The following is a 20,780-nucleotide window of genomic DNA, read 5'->3' on the forward strand; positions in this document are numbered from 1 at the left end:
GTTCATAGCACCACACAGACACAGAACCAGTCCTTAATGGTCTTTAACATCAAAAACCAAAGATACAAAAGTTGTTTATGATTCTAAATGCATTTCAGAATATTGTCACGGTCTGGTGAGAACTTCAACTCCATTTCTATTACATATTGAAAGCAGTAAGTGTACTCTGAACATTTCATGACTCTAGGACCAAGAAAATGTATTCAAAATACTTCTGAAGTTCAGTAATTGTATATTCGTTAACAGTAAAATATAGCCCTATTTTCCTTTCCTATAGTTTCTGTATTGTTTGGAAATTGCCAAAAATGTAGATGCAGTTATCAGACAGCGACAATATTAGTCTAATCACATGTTGGACTGCATCACCTGATGCTCTCTATTCGTTGGGTATCACATATATACCAGAAGGAAATAGACTTGTGCTACAATATGTAGGCCTGGCTCCATGGTATAGAGTAACCCCCTCGCTCACTCTGCCCCACAATTCACAGTATAGGAGAGTCTCTGAATCCAGTAGATACATGACAAGCCCAGGACTGTGTGTTTCTGTGCTGGTCCCAGTGTGTCTGAGGCGGCTGGAGGACGTCTAGCCAACGGTGACATTGAAGCCACACTGGAACTTGTTCTTCTTTTGGTTAAGGAAGGCTCCCAGGGCCAAGGAGAGAGGCAGGGGCAGCAGCTTCTTCTCCAGGACCGCCCCCACCACCCAGTTACTGTCTACCGAACCTGGAGACGGAGGGACTGATCAGGAAATAATTCAGACCTGGGACAATCATTGACAAATGGCTCAATTCACTCAATTAACCCTAGAGGTCTGACTGAATAGCTGTGCTGTCGAGGGACAGACAGCTTACCTTTAAAGAGCAGGTTGGCTTTAGGGAGGTCCAGCTGATACCCAAACGATACTGCAGTCTCCTGCGTCCGCATGCTGCCCTCAAACTCCACCCCCAGCTGCAGCTGAGTTGGTAGAACGACAACAAGATGGTCTCACAAACAGACCTAGCACTGTGCTGCTACATAGCCTCAAGTATTTCAGTGGGCTAACACCTCCATGTCAGAAAAGGCATGGTCCATTAGCATGGTCATGAGATGGTAGGATACCCAACTATTTTGCACAGTGATCCACACTAAAGTTTGAGGAGTTTTGTGGTCTAGACTGGGGGCAAGGTAGACTGGGGGCAAGGTGATAGGATAGCTTAGTTTGGGTACCTGGTCATTGGCTCGGTGGTAGTATGTTGCATGAGCACCAGCACCTCCTAGAGTCAATGTGGCAACATAATTATTGCCTGGAGTAAAAACAAGAAGAAAATTAATCTCAGTGACCTGACCAGTAAAAAGCTCCTGGCTCTAACAGAAGGTGAGGTGGTGCGGTGTGGGTCAGAGAGGGTCTCACCTGTGTATCTGCCCATTAGCGAGGTGACTGCTCCCTCCTCCCCAGGCCTCCGGTGGTAGACCAGCTCTCCTCCCAACGCCAGGGCTGGACTGATGGACTGAAGGTAGTGAGCCACGATAATACCTGAGGACAGCAACATCGTCATCATAGATGTTACAATAGAGCACAAGAATAAAGGACTCATGTCTGAATAATAACCAGCCTGTTCACTCTGTAAACAGAGGCCATCATAACATGTGATCAAAAGGCTGGGTAACAAGAACATTATTGCTTTAAGTGATGAAGCTTCCACACAACTGTGCTTGTAGGAGAGAAGGGTCGTTTTGCAGCATCATGGACCACCAGTGAAGTCTGATGAGAAAACAATCCTACCAGAGCCGAGGAGGACGTCTGGGTTGCCCAGGGTAACAGCAGAGGTGAAGTCATCACCACGATACTCCATGTCACACTGCCAGTTCACAAACTTGTGCTGCTGAGTCTGTTGAAATAACAAAGGCATTATTGGAACTGGACAGATAAATAAACAGTAAGTTTAATATACAAACTTCCTGATCCTGGTGTTGTGTTCCACTCTTCACAGTGACGTACCTGGATGGCTATTTTAGAGCGCACGGCGCTGGTGAGCTGGTGGATAACCTGGGCGTTCAGACTACCGGTGTTGTCCATGTCTCCCACCATGACTGGGAAGGACTGGGGGGGGGGGGGGTTCAACACATACATTAACAACTTTATTAGAATATAATAATATTAGGGTAAAGTGGCTGAGAGACATTTTCCAGACCAGTCAAATGACAGTTTACCTCAGCAGGTCCTGTCTGTTGAGTGCCCACGTAGGTGGCACCAAACCGGTAGCCAGATTCAGCCAAGGTGCTGAGAGTAACTGTATGACTGACCTGTAGAACAGATACAGCAGACATCCAATAAAGTGGCAAACAATAGAGTATTCTGATCCATATGAAATAGGACAATCACCACCTTGAGCTTTACAGCCTTGAGGGTTAGATAGTTCCTTTTCATTGTATAATAGCTTGCACAGAATGCATACTAACGCTGACTTTAACTTACCGATTGGCTGCATCTAGAATATATATTCCTCTAGCTCCACAACTGACCTGGAAGTGATTACTCAGGCCCTTGTTGACCACCAGTCGCACTCCTTCCATCTGGATGGGGAACACCTCTGAAATGACGTTAGAACCATAGAGATATGGAATGTTTGCTATGGAATGTTTGCTCACAAGTATAATTCATGGGCTGATCCCTCCTGATGACCTGGAAGGAATTATGTGATCCTTCCTTAACCAATAGCCCCACCCAGTTGATTTCAAAATGGTCAATGGTGCTGCACTTGCTAAACCTGACCTTTGGACACTAGAGTTGTCCAAGTCAAAACAAACTATTTAATGCAAACAATTTTAACATTTAATACAATCTAAAATATGGGACAGAAAACATTTTGTCAGAGGAAAAACACCTCTCAAATAAATATGAGCATAAAATCTGCAACGTCATTGCCCAGTCTATTCGAACAGGAAAGATGCACCTGTACAACGCTGATGACGTACCGCATGACATGACTGTATGATTCTTACCTTTGCACTTGCGATGACACTCCTCATAGGTACCAGGGTTGGGGAGGGGGCTCCCTGTCTCACCCGCTGGCTGTCCCGGGACAGAGGGGGGAGGGACAGAGGGCATGGAGAACCCTGGGGGGACTGACACCAACCCAGGGGCCCCCTGGACAACGACACTGCCTGGGGGAGGGGGGGAGCTGGCAGCCAACACACTGCCCATGCTGAAGAAGGATGAGAGAGAGACAAAGAGAGAGAAAGGGTGAGATACTTGATGTTATGTTAATAGTTCTAGTGGCTAGCTATCCAACTCTATGCATTAACTGGGACAAAGACTAACACAGCTAGGTCAAGGCCAAAGAGTATTTAAGCCAAACACGTAACGTTAGCAAGGTAGCAAATGCCCACCCATACCAACCACAATCCCCTTTCGTTGTGGCCTTAAGTAACCATCTGTCTTATGCAACCATACCAAACGTAAGATACTGTAGCATACATAATGGAGTGTCTCGGATTTACGTACAGAAGAATACGAAATGCTCTGAGACCTGGTCAACTTGACTGACGGTCACTGACTGAGCTAACGTTAGCTTGCTAATGTTGCTAGCGATAACAATTGCAGCACTGTACATGCTTCTGACAACAAAACTGTAACACCATCAGCTATCTGTAATAAAGACATCGGTCTTAGAGTTGTCTGTTTCATGCAACTGTCCTTCAAATGTGTTAGCGAGCTACTCACGTTGACTGTTTGTGCGTGTCCGGCGGTAATTCTAGCTACACACCGGCAAAGTTCAACCACAACCTTCCGGTGCACGTTTAGGCCCGCCCTCCGTCCCCTATAACCTCATAGATTGGGTAGTGTACCTACAAACTCAACCACCATTGGCCAGCACATCCAACTACTAGGAAAATCCTAAATATTGCGTGTTGTGCTGGGTTCATGACCTATTCGGGAACTCTGAAATGACTGATCTACTATCTAGTTGAACACTAAGTCGCTGAACCACTGGGGAATGGGTTGAATGCAACACGCGTATAACTACAGCCAGTAAGCAAGTCCAACATTTACGAGTCCTACTTCCGACTAGCACCTGAATACGACATTAATAGGCTTATTTTGCGCCTTCCAATCGGTTGCTTCATTCATTCCCATGAAGCAAGACATTCCCAGGGTAATCTTCCTATACAGTGCTCGTCTTCCTGTGATTCTTTCTACATGTAGAATGTACAGTACCAGTCAAGTTTGAACACACCTACTCATTCTAAGTTTAAAAAAATAATTCTACACTAGAATAGTGAAGACATAAAAAATATGAAATAACAAAATATGGAATCATGTAGTAACCAAAAGGACACCAAGAAACAGAGACTTGCCTGGGCCAAGAAACAAGCAATGGACAGTGGAAATCCATCCTTTGGTCTGATGAGTCCAAATTTGAGATTTTCAAACCGCTGTGTCTTTGAGACGCAGAGTAGGTGAACGGTTGATCTCCGCATGTGTGGTTCCCACTATGAAGCATGGAGGTGGTGTGATGGTGCTTTGCTGGTGATACGGATTTCAAATTCAAGGCACAGTTAACCAGCATAGCTACCACAGCATTCTGCACCGATACACCATCCCATCTGGTTTGCGCTTAGTGGGACTATCATTTGTTTTTCAACAGGACAATGACCCAACACATCTCCAGGCTGTGTAAGGGCTATTTGACCAACCCTATAAAAAACGACCTCAACCCTATTGAAATGAGTTGGACCACAGAGTGAAGGAAAAGCTGCCAACAAGTGATCAGCATGTAGAAACTGCTTAAAGACCATCTAATTAAGCTGGTTGAGAGAATGCCAAGAGTGTACAAAGCGGTCAAGGCAAAGGGTGGCTACTTTGAAGAATCTAAAATGTTTAGGTTTGTTTACACTTCACTGGTTGCTACATGATTGTGTGTTTTATTTCATAGTTGTCTATTCTACAAATGTAGGAATAAAAAAATCTAGATATACTCATTCAAGAGTTTGTGTACAAACTTTTGACCGGTACTGTATATTATGGTATCTTGAATGTTTTCCCAATTTGTCATTAACACCACATCTGCCCTAGCAAATTAAAATGTATACATATAGCTAGTTTCATGACAGGCCTATGCCAAATAGGTTATGCATACTTTCCACAATGTTAGCTGACCACTGATACAATGTGTAACTTGACACAAACAACGTGATGAACCAAGACACACAAAAACTTAGTCACAGGGATGGAGAATCAGCAGGCCTTTATTCGATTCCTTCAAAGGTGCTGGCATTGACACAATTGGCACGAGAATAAACTTTGCTTAGCCATCCTCCTACCACTTTAACTCAGCAGGTGACCACTGCCAAAAAGACAACAGGAGCATTACTCAAACCAAATAAGTTGGATAGAAGAAAAAAAAAAATAGAAAAAAAAATCATCAAGTCTACCATAGTCACCCCTGGAGTACCCCTGGAAAATGTTGCTTCTCTTGCCCATTTTATAGCCTTGTCCCAAAGCTATCGCTTGTTGCTGTGGGCGGCTGGTGTGCTGAGATAAAACGTTATTAATTGGTTAAACACAGACACTTGACAATGCTCAAATCATAAGTCCCATTTCAGTGCTCAAGTGCCTCAATTGAGGATAATTGACAATGGAATAAGTTAAATAAACTCCAGTATTTACAGGGATACTCCAGAGCAAGATGTGGGGAAACAGTGCTCAGTATTGTAGGCTGTTTAAATAATGCATGACAATGGTCCTTGTTTGGTTCTGCTGGTGCTAAACTCAATGCGGAGGCCAGCCATCTGCTACATCTCTAATGTTGAAGATTGTAGGATCTGTTAGGGTTGTCGCTATAAGATTGTATTTGGCAATATTTTATCCTTTTAAAAGTAGATCTGTACTGTAGCCAATGACAGTACTGCTACAATCTTCCCTCAACACAACCATTCCTCTGTCAGACTACCCAATATAGCTGTACGAAAGAGGAAAAATATATTGCATAACAATTGTGAGAAAATATGACTGAAATGCTATTATTCCTCAATGACAATTGCCAGTAGTGTAACAAATCCCTTCTTGAGTTAGAGATTAGGGTCCCCCAACCTGTGTGACCATTTCTGCTCCCTGGTGTCTCTGAAAAGCTACGGATAGATCTAGGGTCAGGTTTTCATCCCCAAAAATCTAATATTAACCACTAGGATAGGGGATGCAAAATTGACCTTAGATCAGTTTCAACAACTCCACATATTAAAAACACCTAGGGGAGTTCTGGGAAGCTGAGAAAACAAGCACTGACTTGTGAGAGCTAAAGAACACATTACCAGAAGCTCTTTTTAGAACAGAACTTTCAAGCCACTTCCTGGAGCTCTGGTTCACACAGACAGATCCATTCAGACGTACAGTATGAACACTGAGCGGAGGTTAGATTAAGGCACGCGAGTGAGTTAAGAGTGCGAGAGATGAACAGAAGAGTCAGAGAGCAATAGAATAAGATGACTGGCTTCAGCATGTCTAAAGAAATAATAAAAACACTTTTTTGGGGGGGTGGGGGGGGGCAGTAAGTCAGTGTATCTAAATAAAATGTTTGCCCTGTATCAATGCCCTCTTCGTGTCAGGTTCTATTGCCATCATCTCCTTGTCCAAGGGATTTGTTGCCCAAAGAGTTACGAGTCTGTCTGGTGCCATAGCCCACTAAGGAGGCTGTAAAATATAAACAAACAATAAGTAAACTAATCAATACTCATCAGTGTGCGTCTGCGACAAACTATTCATGTAGGTGCCTTTCATGTATGACTAAAGTCACAGCACGAACACTTAAAAACAAAGAAACTTTTAAAATGTATTTCTATTCGTATTTCCACCATATAGCACCATGATAGCATTCCCCAGACAGCTGTTAAAGCAGAGGGGGTCCTTTTGGTTTTTTGAGTAAATCCATTATTCCCTATCAACATGTTCAGCTTTGGTTTCCTCGACAGTCATCTGCTCAGAAATAAGTCTATAAGAAGTGAACCTGACAAGCGAGGAGGGCCTTTTCAACAGGAAATGATGAAATGTGACTGTATAAGAAGCCACTACAGTGATACACTGACAATACAGAAAGTCAGCAGACTTAGAAAATTGACAGTTGGCAGGTTGGATACATATCATGTTGTTTAAAAAACAGCTGTAAACTGTGACAAAACAAACTGACCACTGCTGTAAACTTTGCCCCTCCGAAAAAGAAAAAGCATCCTGTAGAATTTAAATATTCAGTCAGAAACTAAACTTAATGTCTGTGCGCAGCAGTGGATGGTGTGATGAATGCCAGACGCCTCTTGTTCTCCTGGAAAAGAGATAAGGCTCCAGTTAGGAACCAATGTTATCAAATTGCTGAAGCAAAGCCTATTCAACAATCCTATCCACCGAGAATCTTTTATCAGGCTGAACATGAGAACCGTTTCTCAGTTCAGGCCCTAATGCCTAAAATTATTTTGTTGTATGACCACTGACCAGCAAGGATCCAAAGGACTCAACAGATGAAATAAACAAAAAGCTGAAATAACTACCGAGTGCTTTCTATAATGGGAGACTCATCTCTGCAAACATGGTCAAACCTTACCATTTATGCTGCGCTTAACTCGCCGTCCTTGCCTCTGATCTCGTCTTCTGCGTCTGGGTCGGCAGAGTGGAACTCCGCCACGTACAGACCCTTGTCGATGCTGCCGGGGATGGGCTTAATGTCAGTCACCAGCTGGTCCTCGATGGACTTCAGGTTGAAGCGGTCCTCAGAGGTGATCAGGTTGATGGCCAGACCCAGGTGACCAAACCTCCCTGGAAAAGGTGTTAAAAATAAACAGGCTTATATTTGACACTATTTACCCAGGAGAAAAGCAGATGGTAGCTGGAGAAGACTATGATGTTCCAGTAGGTCTGATTTGTCAGCGTGATGAAAATGCAGTGGATAGTCTCACCTGATCTGCCGATGCGATGCAGGTACGTCTCAGCGTTCTTGGGGAAGTCAAAGTTGATCACTACGTTCACCGCTTGAATGTCAATTCCCCTGGTGAACAGATCTAAGTAGGGAGGCAAGAGAATTTGACAATCAGTCTATCAGTTATAAAAATTAATTTAAATCAAGCAATCATTCAACTCAAGAGTAAAATACGTTACCCGTGCAGACCAAGTTCCTGCAGAGTCCGTTTCTGAAGTCATGGAACACACGGTTTCTATACTCCTGTTTCAAAGGCAAAACCAGTGCAAGGGTTAGCAAAACATGGCTACACAGATCTACACACAGTCTAATGTGAAGGTACTCCATGCGGTCTACATCTAAAGTGCAAGTGGCTGGGCCGGCTGAGCTGACCTGCATCATCTTGGCGTGGATGTAGAAGCAGGAGTAGCCCAGCTGGGTTATCTTCTTGGCCAGCAGCTCAACCCGCTGGGTGGAGTTACAGAAGATAATGGACTGGTTGATCTGGAGCTGTTGGAGAACAAGACACATTGATGAGACAACGTACTCATTATGAATTGATGGATGACCCAGATGAATGAAACATGGCTTCCTGCTCTCCCATTAGTCAATATCTCTAGGACTGAAAGAATGAGCTTTTCTGACTGTGTATGTAAAGGACCAGTTACGGAACACATTCCCAACCCACCTTGAGTTAGTATCTAGCAAAACATGAGGCAATATCTCTGGGACCTAAGGTCCTACTCATCAAGCAGTTAGTGCATTCAAAGTATTTAGACATCGTGAATTTTCTCCACACTGTTACATTACAGCCATATTCTAAAATGTAATAAAATTGACCAGCTCTGGCTGGGCCACTCAAGGACATTCAGAGACTTGTCCCGAAGCCACTCCTGTGTTGTCTTGGCTGTGTTCGCAGGGTCATTGTCGTCTTGGAATGTTGTCCCGAGTGCTCTGGAGCAGGTTGTCAGACTGGGGTGAAGTTTTTTTTATACCAAGGATCTCTTTACTTTGCTCCGTTCATCTTTCCCTTCAATCCTGGCTAGTCTCCCAGTCCCTGCCTCTGGAAAAACATCCCCACAGCATGGTACTGCCACCACCATGCTTATCTGGAGGAAACCTGCCACCATCCGTACAGTTGTGACGCTTGGCATTCAGGCCAAAATAGTTCAATCTTCGTTTCACCAGACCAGAGAATCTAGTTTCTCATGGTCTGAGTCTTTAGGTGCATTTTGGCAAACTCCAAGCGGGCTGTCATGTGCCTTTTACAGAGGAGTGGCTTCAGTCTGGCCACTAACATAAAGGCCTGATTGGTGGAATGCTGCAGAGATGCTTCCTTCTGGAAAGTTCTCCCATCTCCACAGAGTAACTCTGGAGCTCTGTCAGATTGACCATTAGGTTCTTGGTCACCTCTCTGACCAAGGCCCTTCACCCCCGATTGCCGTTTGGCCGTGAGGCCAGAGCTAGGAAGAGTCTACCATTAAGAATGATGGAGGCCACTGTTCTTGGGGACCTTCAATGCTGTAGACATTTTTGGTACCCTTCCCCAGATCTGTGTCTTGACACAATCCAGGCTCCGAGCTCAACGGACAATTCTAGACAGGTGTGTTCCTTTCCAATTCATGTCCAATCAATTTAAATTTACAGCAAGTGGACTCCAATCAAGTTTTTTATACATCAAGGATGATCAATGAAAACAGGATGCACCTGAGCTCAATTTTGAGTCTCCCATCAAAGGGTCTGAATACGTATGTTTTTTTGTTTTTTTTAATACATTTGCAAAAATGTATAAAAACCTGTTTCTGCTTTATTATGGGGTAGTGCGTGTAGATTAATGAGGGGAAAAAATAATGTAATCCATTTTAGAATGAGGCTGTAAAGTAACAAAATGTGACAAATGTCAAGGGGTCTGAATACTTTCCGAATGCACTGTATGTAGCTCAAACTACCTCCACAGCTTTCGACACACTCACCCTGGAGAAGAGGGTGTTGAGGCAGTGGACTTTCTGCCTCTCAGTGACGTAGGCGTAGTACTGGGTGATGCCCTTCAGGGTCAGCTCATCCATCAGGTTGATCTCATAGGGCTTTGAAAGGTGCTTCGCCTGGAGAGGGGGAAAGGGGTAAACATATTGCAATTGAAAGTAAAGACAATTCAGTTGTCAACTTTTAATTCAGACTCATTTCTCATTGAATCTCCATGCACATCTTCCCCTTGGTCTCCCCCTGTTCTCGTACTCTCTAGCCCCCAGTTATCAAGGAAAGTCCTCTCACCATGAACTTCTGCACACTGATGGGGAAGGTGGCAGAGTAGAGTAGGATCTGACGACCCTTAGCCAGGAAGCTAATGATGTCTTCGATCAGGACCACAAAGTCCTGAGACAGCAGCTTGTCTGCCTAGAGAGAGAGTCAGGACACATTTGTTGATGACCCAGTTGAGTGCAGCCTCAGCACATTAACATAACTGAGCAAAAAAGATATGTTCTCTCACTGTCAACTGTGTTTATTTTAAGCAAACTTAACATGTGTAAATATTTGTATGACCATAAGATTCAACAACTGAGACAAACTGAACAAGTTCCACTGTCATGTGACTAACAGAAATGGAATAATGTGTCCCTGAACAAAGGAGAGGTCAAAATCAAAAGTCAGTGTCAATGCAGCTGGTGGGCACACCCGATACTAAGTACAGCAGTGCATCTCCTCATTGACTGCACCAGATTTGCCAGTTCTTCCTGTGATATGTTACCCCACTCTTCCACCAAATGCACCTGCAAGTTCCCAGACGTGCTCAATGGGATTGAGATCCAGACTCTTCGCTGGCCATGGCAGAACACTGACATTCCTGTCTTGTAGGAAATCACACACAGAAAGAGCAGTATGGCATTGTCATGCTGCAGGGTCATGTCAGGAAGAGCCTGCAGGAAGGGTACCACATGAGGGAGGTCATCTTCCCTGTAACACATAGCGTTGAGATTGCCTGCAATGACAACATCATGCTGCGACACACAGCCCCAGACCATGACGGACCCTCCACCTCGACCCCGCTCCAGAGAACACACATTTCTTCCAACGATAAACGCGAATCCGACCATCACCCCTGGTAAGACAAAACCGCAACTCGTCAGTGAAGAGCACTTTTTTCCAGTCCTGTCTGTTCCAGTGACAGGGGGTTTGTGCCCATAGGCGCCGTTGTTGCCAGTGATGTCTGGTGAGGACCTGCCTCACTACAGACCTACAAGCCCTCAGTCCAGCCTCTCTCAGCCTATTGTGGACAGTCTGAGCACTGATGAAGTGATTGTGCGTTCCTGGTGTAACTCGGGCAGTTGTTGCCATCCTGTACCTGTCCCGCAGGTGTGATGTTCAGATTTCCCGATCCGGTGCAGGCATTGTTACACGTGGTCTGCCACAGAGGACGATCAGCTGTCCGTCCTGTCTCGCTGTAGCGCAGTCTTAGGCGTCTCACAGTACGGACATTGCAATTTATTGCCCTGGCCACATCTGCAGTCCTCATGCCTCCTTGCAGCATGCCTAAGGCATGTTCACGCAGATGAGAAGAAACCCTGGGCATCTTTCTTTTGGTGTTTTTCCAGAGTCAGTAGAAAGCCTCCTTTAGTGTCCTAAGTTTTCAGAATTGCCTACCGTCTGTAAGCTGTCAGTGTCTTAACCTTTCCACAGGTGCATGTTCATTAATTGTTTATGGTTCATTGACAAGCATGGGAAACAGTGTTTAAACCCTTCACAATGAAGATCTGTGACGTTCTTTGAAAGACAGGGTCCTGAAAAAAAGGGACTTTTTTTTTGCTGAGTTTATGTTCAAAGAGAATAGGTGGCAAAGTGGGGCTACTTTCACTTGGCTTATTAAACCAATACTATTCCTGTAGAAAAACTAAACGTACAACTACGGAGTTTTCCACAAAAAAATATATACACTTTCCAGATTTCATAACATATGCCGCTTTAATAAAACAATCAACGACGCTCACCTCATCCATCACCATCATCTGGACTTTATCCACTTTGGCCACTCCCTTCTTTATCAGGTCCAGGATCCTGCCTGGTGTGGCTATCACCACATGCACTGAGACAAGGGACGAGATAAAGAAAATGAAAATAAACATCAAGATGATTTGACAAATTGTCTCCGATACAGGTACGATACGTTTAAGTTTGAAACGATTCAGTGTGACTCGGTTTGATTAGAGCAGGGGTGGGCAACTCCAGTCCTCAAGGGCCTGATTGGAGAAAAAGTGTGACACCATCCGTAGAAAACACAGCTGATTAATCAAATTGCATTCTAAACTGAAGATTAGGGTCCGGATTCACAAAACATGAAAAAACATAAGTTTAAGGGGGAAAAAATATTAAGTTCATAAGATAGCTCATAAATGCAAATCCTCAAAATGTTCTTAGGAACTTTGTAAATATCATGTGGCATTGACAGGCTTATTTATTTGTTTCAAGCACATGTGACAGGGATGATCAGATTTGGTAATTTTTCTTCACACATTATAGCCATCAGACTAGCTATATCAAAATCAAAAATGGATAACCAAGAAAAGAGATGAAATGGGGGAAAGAGCAGCCAGGAAAAGGTTGCTGTTGGGGAGACTTGATAACTGCGGGGTCACTGCAGAGACTAAAAATAAAGGATAGGCTTGGGACAGGGACGCCGTAAAAAAGCAGGGAGCTGAGAGACCATTCATGTGGACCAGCTGGAGGAGAAGGTATAGGTGGTAGAGGAACTGCGTGACCGGTAAGTTAGCTAGCAAACGTGTAAAGACATTATAGCCAACATGGCTATTGACGTTAACATTAGCCATGTTCTTTGCAAATTAACGAGATAGCGCTAGCCATTTAACACTTCTAGATTATTGTAATATATTGCTAATTGCTTCCTAGCTAGCTAATGCGTGTTTCATTTGTATTAAAAATATCCAGTAGCCAACCATCTGTGGCGCAAGAAAACGTTAATGGCTACAAAAGTATCCATGTCTCAAGACAAGAGTTTAGCCGTGCTAAAGTTTAGGATTTCTTCTTGGAAATGTACTTAAGCATTATTTTCAAGAATCACATTTCCAATAACGTAATTGAGGAATAGCAACTTTGCTTAACTTTTTTAAATCTACAGTTACCGAAAAAATGGCCGTTAAGACATTTAAGGTTTTGTGAATCCGGACCAAGGTGACTATTGGAGTATGGCGTGTTAACTGTTGTAAAACTGACATCAGGCCCTTCGATGACTGGAATTGCCCACCCCTGGATTAGAGGAACATATCGATGTGATGCACTAACATCTGTTGCATACACACATTCATTTTCCATTCTAAATTCAAATCTGCTGCAGATGGAGCTCATGAGCTTTTTTTATTTTATTTAAAACCTCTTAGGGCTAGGGGGCAGTGTTCGGGAGTTCGGATAAATGACTTGCCCAAAGTAAACTGCCTGTTACTCAGGTTCAGAAGATAAGATGTACATATAATTGGTAGCATTGGATAGAAAACACCGAAGATTATAAAACTTTAAATAATGTCTGTATAAAAGAACTGATATTGCAGATTTCCCGAGGGAAATCCATCCAGGCTAAAAAAAAAATTGAAGTCACTGTCCATTGCAACGATTGTCTACATGATAAACAAATAAATAGCTCCCAGGTTGCAGTTCCTATGCCTTCCACTAGATGTCAATAGTCTGACAAGTCTTGTGGCGCCGGTGGATGAGGGCGCGCACCCCGTTATATATCTCCGGTATTGAACATACTACATGCCTTCTTAAATGTTATCGTTTATTTACATATTAGGGTACCCGAGGATTGATTAGAAACATTGTTTGACTTGTTTGGACAAAGCTTATTGATACATTTTGTGATTCCATTGTATGCATGTTGAACTTGTGGAACACGTGGATTACGGAATCAAACGCGCCAACTAAACTGACTTTTTGGGGATATAAAGGACCGTATCGAAAAGAAAAACATTTGTTGTGTAGCTGGGACCCTTGGGATTGCAAACAGAGGAAGATCCTTAAAGTTAAGCAATTTATTTTATTGTTATTTCTGATGCCTTTGCTGGTTTGGAAAATGTTAATGCTTTTGTATGCGGGGCGCTGTCCTCTGATAATCGCACGGTATGCTTTCGCCGTAGAGCCTTTTGAAATCTGACAGCGCGGTTGGATTAACAAGAAGTTAAGCTTTTAAATGATGTAGAACACTTGTATGTTCAATATTACGATTTTCTCATTTGAATTTGGCTCGCTCCAACTTCCCCCAACGATGTCGATTTTGATCACGTAATCGAGGTTTTAACTGACTTGACTAGTTAAAGGTTAATAAATTCTTATTGACAAGGACGGCCTACCAGGGAAGTGCCATGTTCAGGGGCAGAACGACAGATTTTGACCATGTTAGCTCGGGGATTCGATCCAGCCAACGCTCTAACCACTAGGCTGTGTGTAAATGATGCTTGTAGGCATCTGATCTGAGCCATAAGGAAAATTACCCACTAATGAATGTCATTTTTGCTGATTAAGTGTTAGAGGAACTAGTAATGTATAAATATCTATATATATTTTTTAATCTTGCTATGACATAGCCAATGAATATATAACACAACTTTGTATTTCACCCGTCTCATAATCGGCCGGTTTAGATTCCTGAAACGTAACTCTGGACCCCGAAGTCCGTTCCACTGCATTTGATTCATTATTCATTCTAAATCAGGGACTGATTTAGACCTGCGACACCAGGCGTGTGCGATTAATGATCAGGTAGAACAGAAAACCAGCAGGCTCCGGACCTCGTATGGTGAGAGTTGAATATCCCTGGTTTAGACCGTTTGGAGGTATACAGACTCTGAGTGAGCTTGTATTCTTCTCTAGCTTTGACCATGTAGTACGGGTAGAAAAAGTGATTACTGTCCCCGTTATGAAATTACCAACTTCACCATATACACCTAAAAATGACTATACAGACTGCTGATAGTGAACTTGAACAATCCAAATTAAATTGAATGTATGCCCTGATCAGCATTGTAGCCTACCTACCTAAGTGCATTTGACTTTTAAAAAAACTAGAAAATGTTATTTGTTGTCACTCAACTAATAAAGGCTAATAGAGCAAGCCATTTTAAACATTTGAATGCGAAGAGTGAGTCGCAGATATACCAGAACAGGAATAGACCTACCCATCGTTGGTCAGCGAGCGAAGCTGAACACAGGACGCAGTTTGACAAGGCTACTGATATTGACTGGAGTTGTTGGGCATGCAAAATTACATGGCATGATCAATGACTGTGAACATAATTAAATGCTTAGTTCAACACTGAAGGAGACAACACGGTTGCCATAAAATATTTGGTATTTTCAGAATTAAATATTCTTTTCAGAAGTAATTTGAGCAACAAAAAAAAAAAAAGTTTTCCGGCGATTCGTAACGTTTGAATAGATTTTCTGGCAAGGCATGCTACATTTGGATCTGTTTGGGGTCCCACGGATCAATGCACTCATACCTTTAACATTTGAATCAGGGACCTATTGTTACAGCGGACCAAACAACTCACACTATATATACACAAAAGTATGTGGACCCCTCTTCAAATGAGTGGATTTGGCCATTTCAACCACACCGGTTGCAGAGCGGTGTATAAAAACAGCCATGCAATCTCCATAGACAAACAGTAACAGTAGAATGGCCTTACTAAAGAGCTCAGTGACTTTCAATGTGGCACAGTCACAGGATGCCATCTTTCCAACAAGTCAGTTCATCAAATTTCTGCCTCGCTAGAGCTGCCCCGGTCAACTGTTTCTGCTGTTATTGTGAAGCGTAAACATCTAGGAGCAATAATGGCTCAGCAATGAAGTGGTAGTGCTGAAGTTGCAACACTCATTGTGGAGTTCCAAACTACCTTGAAGCAACTTCAGCACAAGAACTGTTCGTCGGGAAATACTTTAAATGGGTTTCCATGGCCGAGCAGCCGCACACAACCCTAAAATTACCACGCGCAATGCCAAGCGTCAGCTGGAGTGGCGTTATAAAGCTCGACGCCATTGGATTCTGGAGCAGTGGAAATGCATTCTCTAGAGTGATTAATCAAGCTGGCAGTCCTGAGGACTAATCTGAGGACTAATCTGGGTTTGGCAGATACCAGGAGAATGCCAACTGCCCCAAGGGAGGACTAATATTAATGCCAATGATTTTGGAATGAGATGTTCGACGTGCAGGTGTCCACATCCTTTTGGTCATGTAGTGTATCAAACATTTGAATCGGGGGCTGATCATTAAAGCCCTCATAAGTACAGTATATAAAGGCACATAATGAGGAGCTGCACAATGTGCTGTTGTGTAACATGGGCAAGTCTCTTGATCAACAGCCAAACTAGATGTAAAGTTAAAGTAACACAGTTCAGTGTCAGTCACACAAGAAAACAATATCCATAGTATTTGTGGAACTATGATCAGCTGCAGTTCTTCACACATTGGTTATGGCACTACACTACAGCCACTCTTATAACCCTTTTGACTGCCTGTCCCCAGTAGCAGTTACCAGTCTCGTCCAGACGCATGATGTCGTCCCTCAGGTTGGTGCCTCCTGTGGTGGCCATGACCTTGACCCCGCCCATGTGCTTGCTCACCTGGATGCTGATCTGGCTCACCTGCAGGGCTAACTCTCGAGTAGGAACCATCACCATGGCTGCAGAGAGGAGAGGAAGGGGGGAGAGAGAAAGAAATTTAAGGACAGAGGAGAGAAAAAGGGGTTTGGGGAATGAGGGACAAGAGAAAAGCAATCTCCACAAATCAATTGGAATAAATAACCTATAACCGGAGACCGTTAAAAAAAAGACCAATTTCCCTGACAGAGCTCAGGCACTGGCTTAACTGAATGTAATTTGTCCAACTCACTAAACTCAAGTGGCCTTGACATTATGAATCTGTGGCATACTGTTCCCTTGTGTTCAAGCTCTATTACAGCACACTGTGTGCGGGCGTTAGGTTTGTGACAGTGGGTCTGTCCATATGTCAGAGATTCCGTGTCCCACCAGGTGTACTCAGCCGTAGCAATGCCCTCTCCGTACACTGAATGTGTGCTTACTTGTGCATCAATCTAGTGAATTGTTCAGGCAACTACATAGGGGTGTTCACCAGTGATTACATCACAATAGGCCAAATTAATCATAAAACATTAAGGGCAGATTTCATAGACAGACTTTGTACCAACATTGATTAAAACAAGCAAATGAAATCACATGGATTGATGTTGAAACGGTATTGAGTAGCAGCTGGTGCAGTTCTCACCCTGTATGTGGTCCTTCTTCAGGTCTATCCTCTCCAGGAGAGGAATGAGGTAGGCTCCGCTTTTCCCGGTGCCGTTCTTAGCCCGGGCAAGGATGTCCCTTCCTGACAGAGCAATGGGGATGCTCTCCTCCTGGGGACAGGCAGACATAGGTTGGTGAGAGACCGTTCCACAAACATGAGCAAACACTAACACACATTCAACAAAGTTCCAAAATAGTCATGGACAGAGAAGCAGAGGGAAGTCACCTGTACAGGAGATGGTTTCTCCCAGCCCATCTCAAAGATCCCCATCAGTAGCTCCCGCTTCAGGCAGTAGTCCTCAAACTCATTCCCCTTGGTCGATGTCACATCCTGGGGAAAGAGTAGATGGTCAAGGTTGAAGCTAGGGTCATTATTGATTGATGGGCTTGCTTTGTTAAACTGTGAATGTGTCACTAGGACTTACTGATGTTCTAAATCTGCAGTCTTTCTGTGGAAGCTGCAGGCATTTCTTCCAGTCATCACCAAACCGGATACCCCCACTGCCCTGGGGAATGTTACCTCCCTTCTGTTGGGCATCTGGTTGTGGGGCAGATGCCAGGGATCCCGATGTTAGTCCAACTGGCTTGAGTGGTCCTCTAAACTGCCCATTGGGCTTGTTCAGTCCCATGATGGATGTTGGGTTCTCCGTTCTTGCTGTAGACATGGCTTAGAGAGCTTTTCCTTCAGTCTGTCACTCAGCTAAACTTTTTTGTTCAATATTTCCTTAGATTGTATTTCCACTCGTGGAACTAATGTCCTTGTGTTATTTAGCTCACAAAAAAAACTAAAACCTTGTTTTCAGGATTTCTAATTTAAAGAATTTATGTATACACTTATACGTACAGACCTCTTGAAAAGAAGAGTCTGGCATACGAAAATGGTATATTTACAAGACGCTCCCCAAAAAGGGAGAAATTAGCATTTATATGAATAAATGGATCATATATCCGCTCAAAATCAAACCTATGTGAATGTGTTTCAGAATTCAACAGAGTTCAAACATCTAAAGTAAATTATCCTGAAGCAGTCTTATTCCTGGTGAAAATGCCTTTTCTGAAGTTCTGTGTACAACAACCTGTTAAGTTTTTTATATGGTTTCTATGTTCAAACCTTCTAAGCTTTTTTCCTGGACTGAAGTGGTCGTACGTTTCTTTGTTAGTCTCAAGTGCTTTTAGTCTTTACATTCAAACAGACCTGTACTGTCCTCTGATTCACATGGACTATTCCTATGTTTCTGAGTCTTTCAACTTGGTGTATTATGAGGCAATTTTGCTATTGGCAACCTCAAAATGACTTATACAAAACACTGAGGGTAATAGTCCCAACCCTTTGTGTTGTTCACTTGGACAGTCACAATGTGTGTTCTGCTGTTGTGCTCTTCTTTTGCTGTGGTAGATGTGGAGTTGACACCCGTAGTTACATTTGCATTCAACTCCAGGTTACCTGCACGAAACCAACAAAACAGCACAAGGACAAAAACACCAATGTTACATGTCTAAATTATTAATGAAACCAAGTCTCAACTTTTAAAAACAAAAACAACCACTAACTAGGACTGTACTTTAAATGATAGAACATGTTAATTTCCTGATCGACTCGATTAGCGATACAATTGAGCATTTTAGTTTTAACGTGTAACTTGGTAACTGGACAGATTAGCAAGGTGTTTAGCTAGCTAGTTAGGTTACGTGGTAAAAATGGTCGATATAATAAGTGTAGTTAGCTAGTTGCCAAGTGCAGTGGTCTGGGGCAACAGGAAAACTGTTTTAACAAGATCCAAAACCTACGAAGTTACGAGTACACGTTAGTTACACACAAGTTGGCTGTGATAAAACACATTAGCAAACTAGGACTGAGCTCAACAAAATAGTTCAGTTAACGTTAGCTCCGAGTTGGTGCTTAGTGTACTCGTGAGACAATGAATAAATTGAACAGCCAACATAGACCCACATTTGGTTTACTAGCAAACGTTAGCTTGCTAACTAATGATTGTTTGTGTGACCACAGTAACGTTAACGGTAGGCACACTTTACGTGGATACTAACTAGCTACCTAGTGGCATTTAATGCCCGGTAAAGTAGATTAGCTAAGCTAACGTACCAAGCTATAGCTGTGAAGTTAGCTAGTCAACTACCGTTAGCTAGCTAGCTGTGATAACGTGTTAATCGAAGTTTATGGGCTGAGTTAGTTTAACTGACAACTTTGAGGCTAACAGTAACTTCACGACACAAGTCCGAGTTGAGGCTGGCTATTTAGAGAGTCAGTCGACAGATTTTATCAAGTAAAAAAAAATAAAAAATAGCTAGCACGTTTGCTTTGCAAACATTGCTGGTTAGTTAGCGAACTATAATAAATAACGTTAAGCGTAGCCTGACTGGTCGATTCTACTTCTTCAAACATACTAGCCTAGGCAGTCGAGTAGCGCCCATGCACTCAGCTACTTCAAACAAATACAATATGTTACCTTAATGTTCATCGGACGTCTTCTCTCGTTAACTTAATTAAAGCAAATGTTCCAAGTATTATGATACTGTTTGTGTTTCGTGGAAACCACCGACTTGTCTCTCTTTTGTCTCTTCTTTAAAAAAAAAAAAGACAATTCAACATGGCCGCGCGCTCGCCTTTAGCTTGTTGTCTCTTTCGCTTTCCTACTGTCGTCACTAGTTACCACAGCCACAAAGTCACAAACCCCGCCCATTTATACAATTTATCTTCTTAAAATGTGATTTTAACCTGGTAACCGTATGCCTGACATTATAAACCTATTTTTATGCATGTTTATGATATAACCAATGTTGACTTTGCGGCTGCGGTAACTAATAGAACCCTACATTAACTTAACAGCATGTCCTGTTTCGAACTCAAATTGGTTAGCGCTATCTGCTTCCAGTTTTCGTGAAACCCACCGACTTGTCTCTCTTTTGAGGGTCTCTCTTTTGTCTCTTCTTTGAAAACAAAATTACAATTCAACATGGCCGCACGCTCGCCTTCAGCTGGTTGTCTCTTTCGCTTTCCTACTGGGTCGTCACTAGTTGCCACAGCCACAAAGTAATAAGCCCCACCCATTTATCTTCTTCAAATGTGATTTTAACCTGTTAAACCGTATGCCTAACCTTAAAAATCTTTTATTTATTTTTTTATGAATTTTTACGATATAACCACGTTTAACTTTGTGGCTGTGGTAACTAATGGGACCCTTCGTTCGTCTGGCTGCGCAGGTACATGAACTATCCAATCAACGTGTCCTGTTTCGAACTCAAAATGAATAGCGCTATATGGGTTCCTTGGGACGTCCCTACTGTAAAACACTTGCTTCCCAGACGAAACAGTTCGGTAGAGTTCGTGCACATATTATGACGACATTTGTGTTAGTTTTGGACTTCGGTGAGGGTTTTTTCGGCTGTTCGGGCACATTACATTTTTTTCTGGAGGAAAGCCGAAGTTCGGTGCCGATGTCTACGCCCCTTCGTCGGTGATTGGTCAACAGTAGGGATTCCTCAATATAGTCTTTGTTGTTATTCAACCAAAGACAACTCGTTTTCATGCTA

General features: G+C 43.0%; 2 protein-coding genes across 5 annotated transcripts; both read right to left on the reverse strand.

The window, feature by feature from the left end:
* Positions 1–37: 37 nt before the first annotated feature.
* On the reverse strand, positions 38–4,144 carry LOC109888304 (mitochondrial import receptor subunit TOM40 homolog). 2 transcript variants are annotated; one of them, XM_031802464.1, is made up of 10 exons: positions 3,707–4,144; positions 2,986–3,188; positions 2,506–2,573; positions 2,194–2,286; positions 1,982–2,083; positions 1,766–1,871; positions 1,394–1,516; positions 1,210–1,286; positions 855–957; positions 38–726 (listed from the first exon to the last, which is right to left on the reverse strand). In XM_031802464.1, the coding sequence occupies exons 2-10, from the start codon at positions 3,185–3,187 to the stop codon at positions 587–589; spliced, it is 1,014 nt and encodes a 337-aa protein (XP_031658324.1). In that variant the 5' UTR covers position 3,188; positions 3,707–4,144; the 3' UTR covers positions 38–586. The 2 variants fall into 2 exon arrangements, with proteins under 2 accessions (XP_031658324.1, XP_031658331.1); XM_031802471.1 differs by lacking the exon at positions 3,707–4,144 and adding an exon at positions 3,488–3,683.
* A 1,068-nt stretch (positions 4,145–5,212) lies between these two features.
* LOC109887623 (probable ATP-dependent RNA helicase ddx6) lies at positions 5,213–20,304 on the reverse strand. Of its 3 annotated transcripts, none has more exons than XM_031802444.1 (13): positions 20,139–20,304; positions 17,657–18,675; positions 17,458–17,562; positions 17,212–17,341; positions 16,463–16,609; positions 11,909–12,003; positions 10,197–10,319; positions 9,899–10,027; positions 8,319–8,435; positions 8,126–8,189; positions 7,927–8,028; positions 7,575–7,786; positions 5,213–7,298 (listed from the first exon to the last, which is right to left on the reverse strand). In XM_031802444.1, exons 2-12 carry the CDS (start codon positions 17,894–17,896, stop codon positions 7,578–7,580), a joined length of 1,461 nt encoding a protein of 486 aa, XP_031658304.1. In that variant the 5' UTR covers positions 17,897–18,675; positions 20,139–20,304; the 3' UTR covers positions 5,213–7,298; positions 7,575–7,577. The 3 variants fall into 3 exon arrangements, with proteins under 3 accessions (XP_031658304.1, XP_031658296.1, XP_031658310.1); XM_031802436.1 differs by lacking the exon at positions 20,139–20,304 and adding an exon at positions 19,697–20,131; XM_031802450.1 differs by lacking the exons at positions 5,213–7,298; positions 20,139–20,304 and adding an exon at positions 19,697–20,070 and having other exon boundaries at positions 7,574–7,786.
* Between the last annotated feature and the right edge of the window lie 476 nt (positions 20,305–20,780).

The sequence above is a fragment of the Oncorhynchus kisutch genome, linkage group LG2 (genome assembly GCF_002021735.2).
Source record: "Oncorhynchus kisutch isolate 150728-3 linkage group LG2, Okis_V2, whole genome shotgun sequence".
Classification (NCBI taxonomy): domain Eukaryota; kingdom Metazoa; phylum Chordata; class Actinopteri; order Salmoniformes; family Salmonidae; genus Oncorhynchus; species Oncorhynchus kisutch.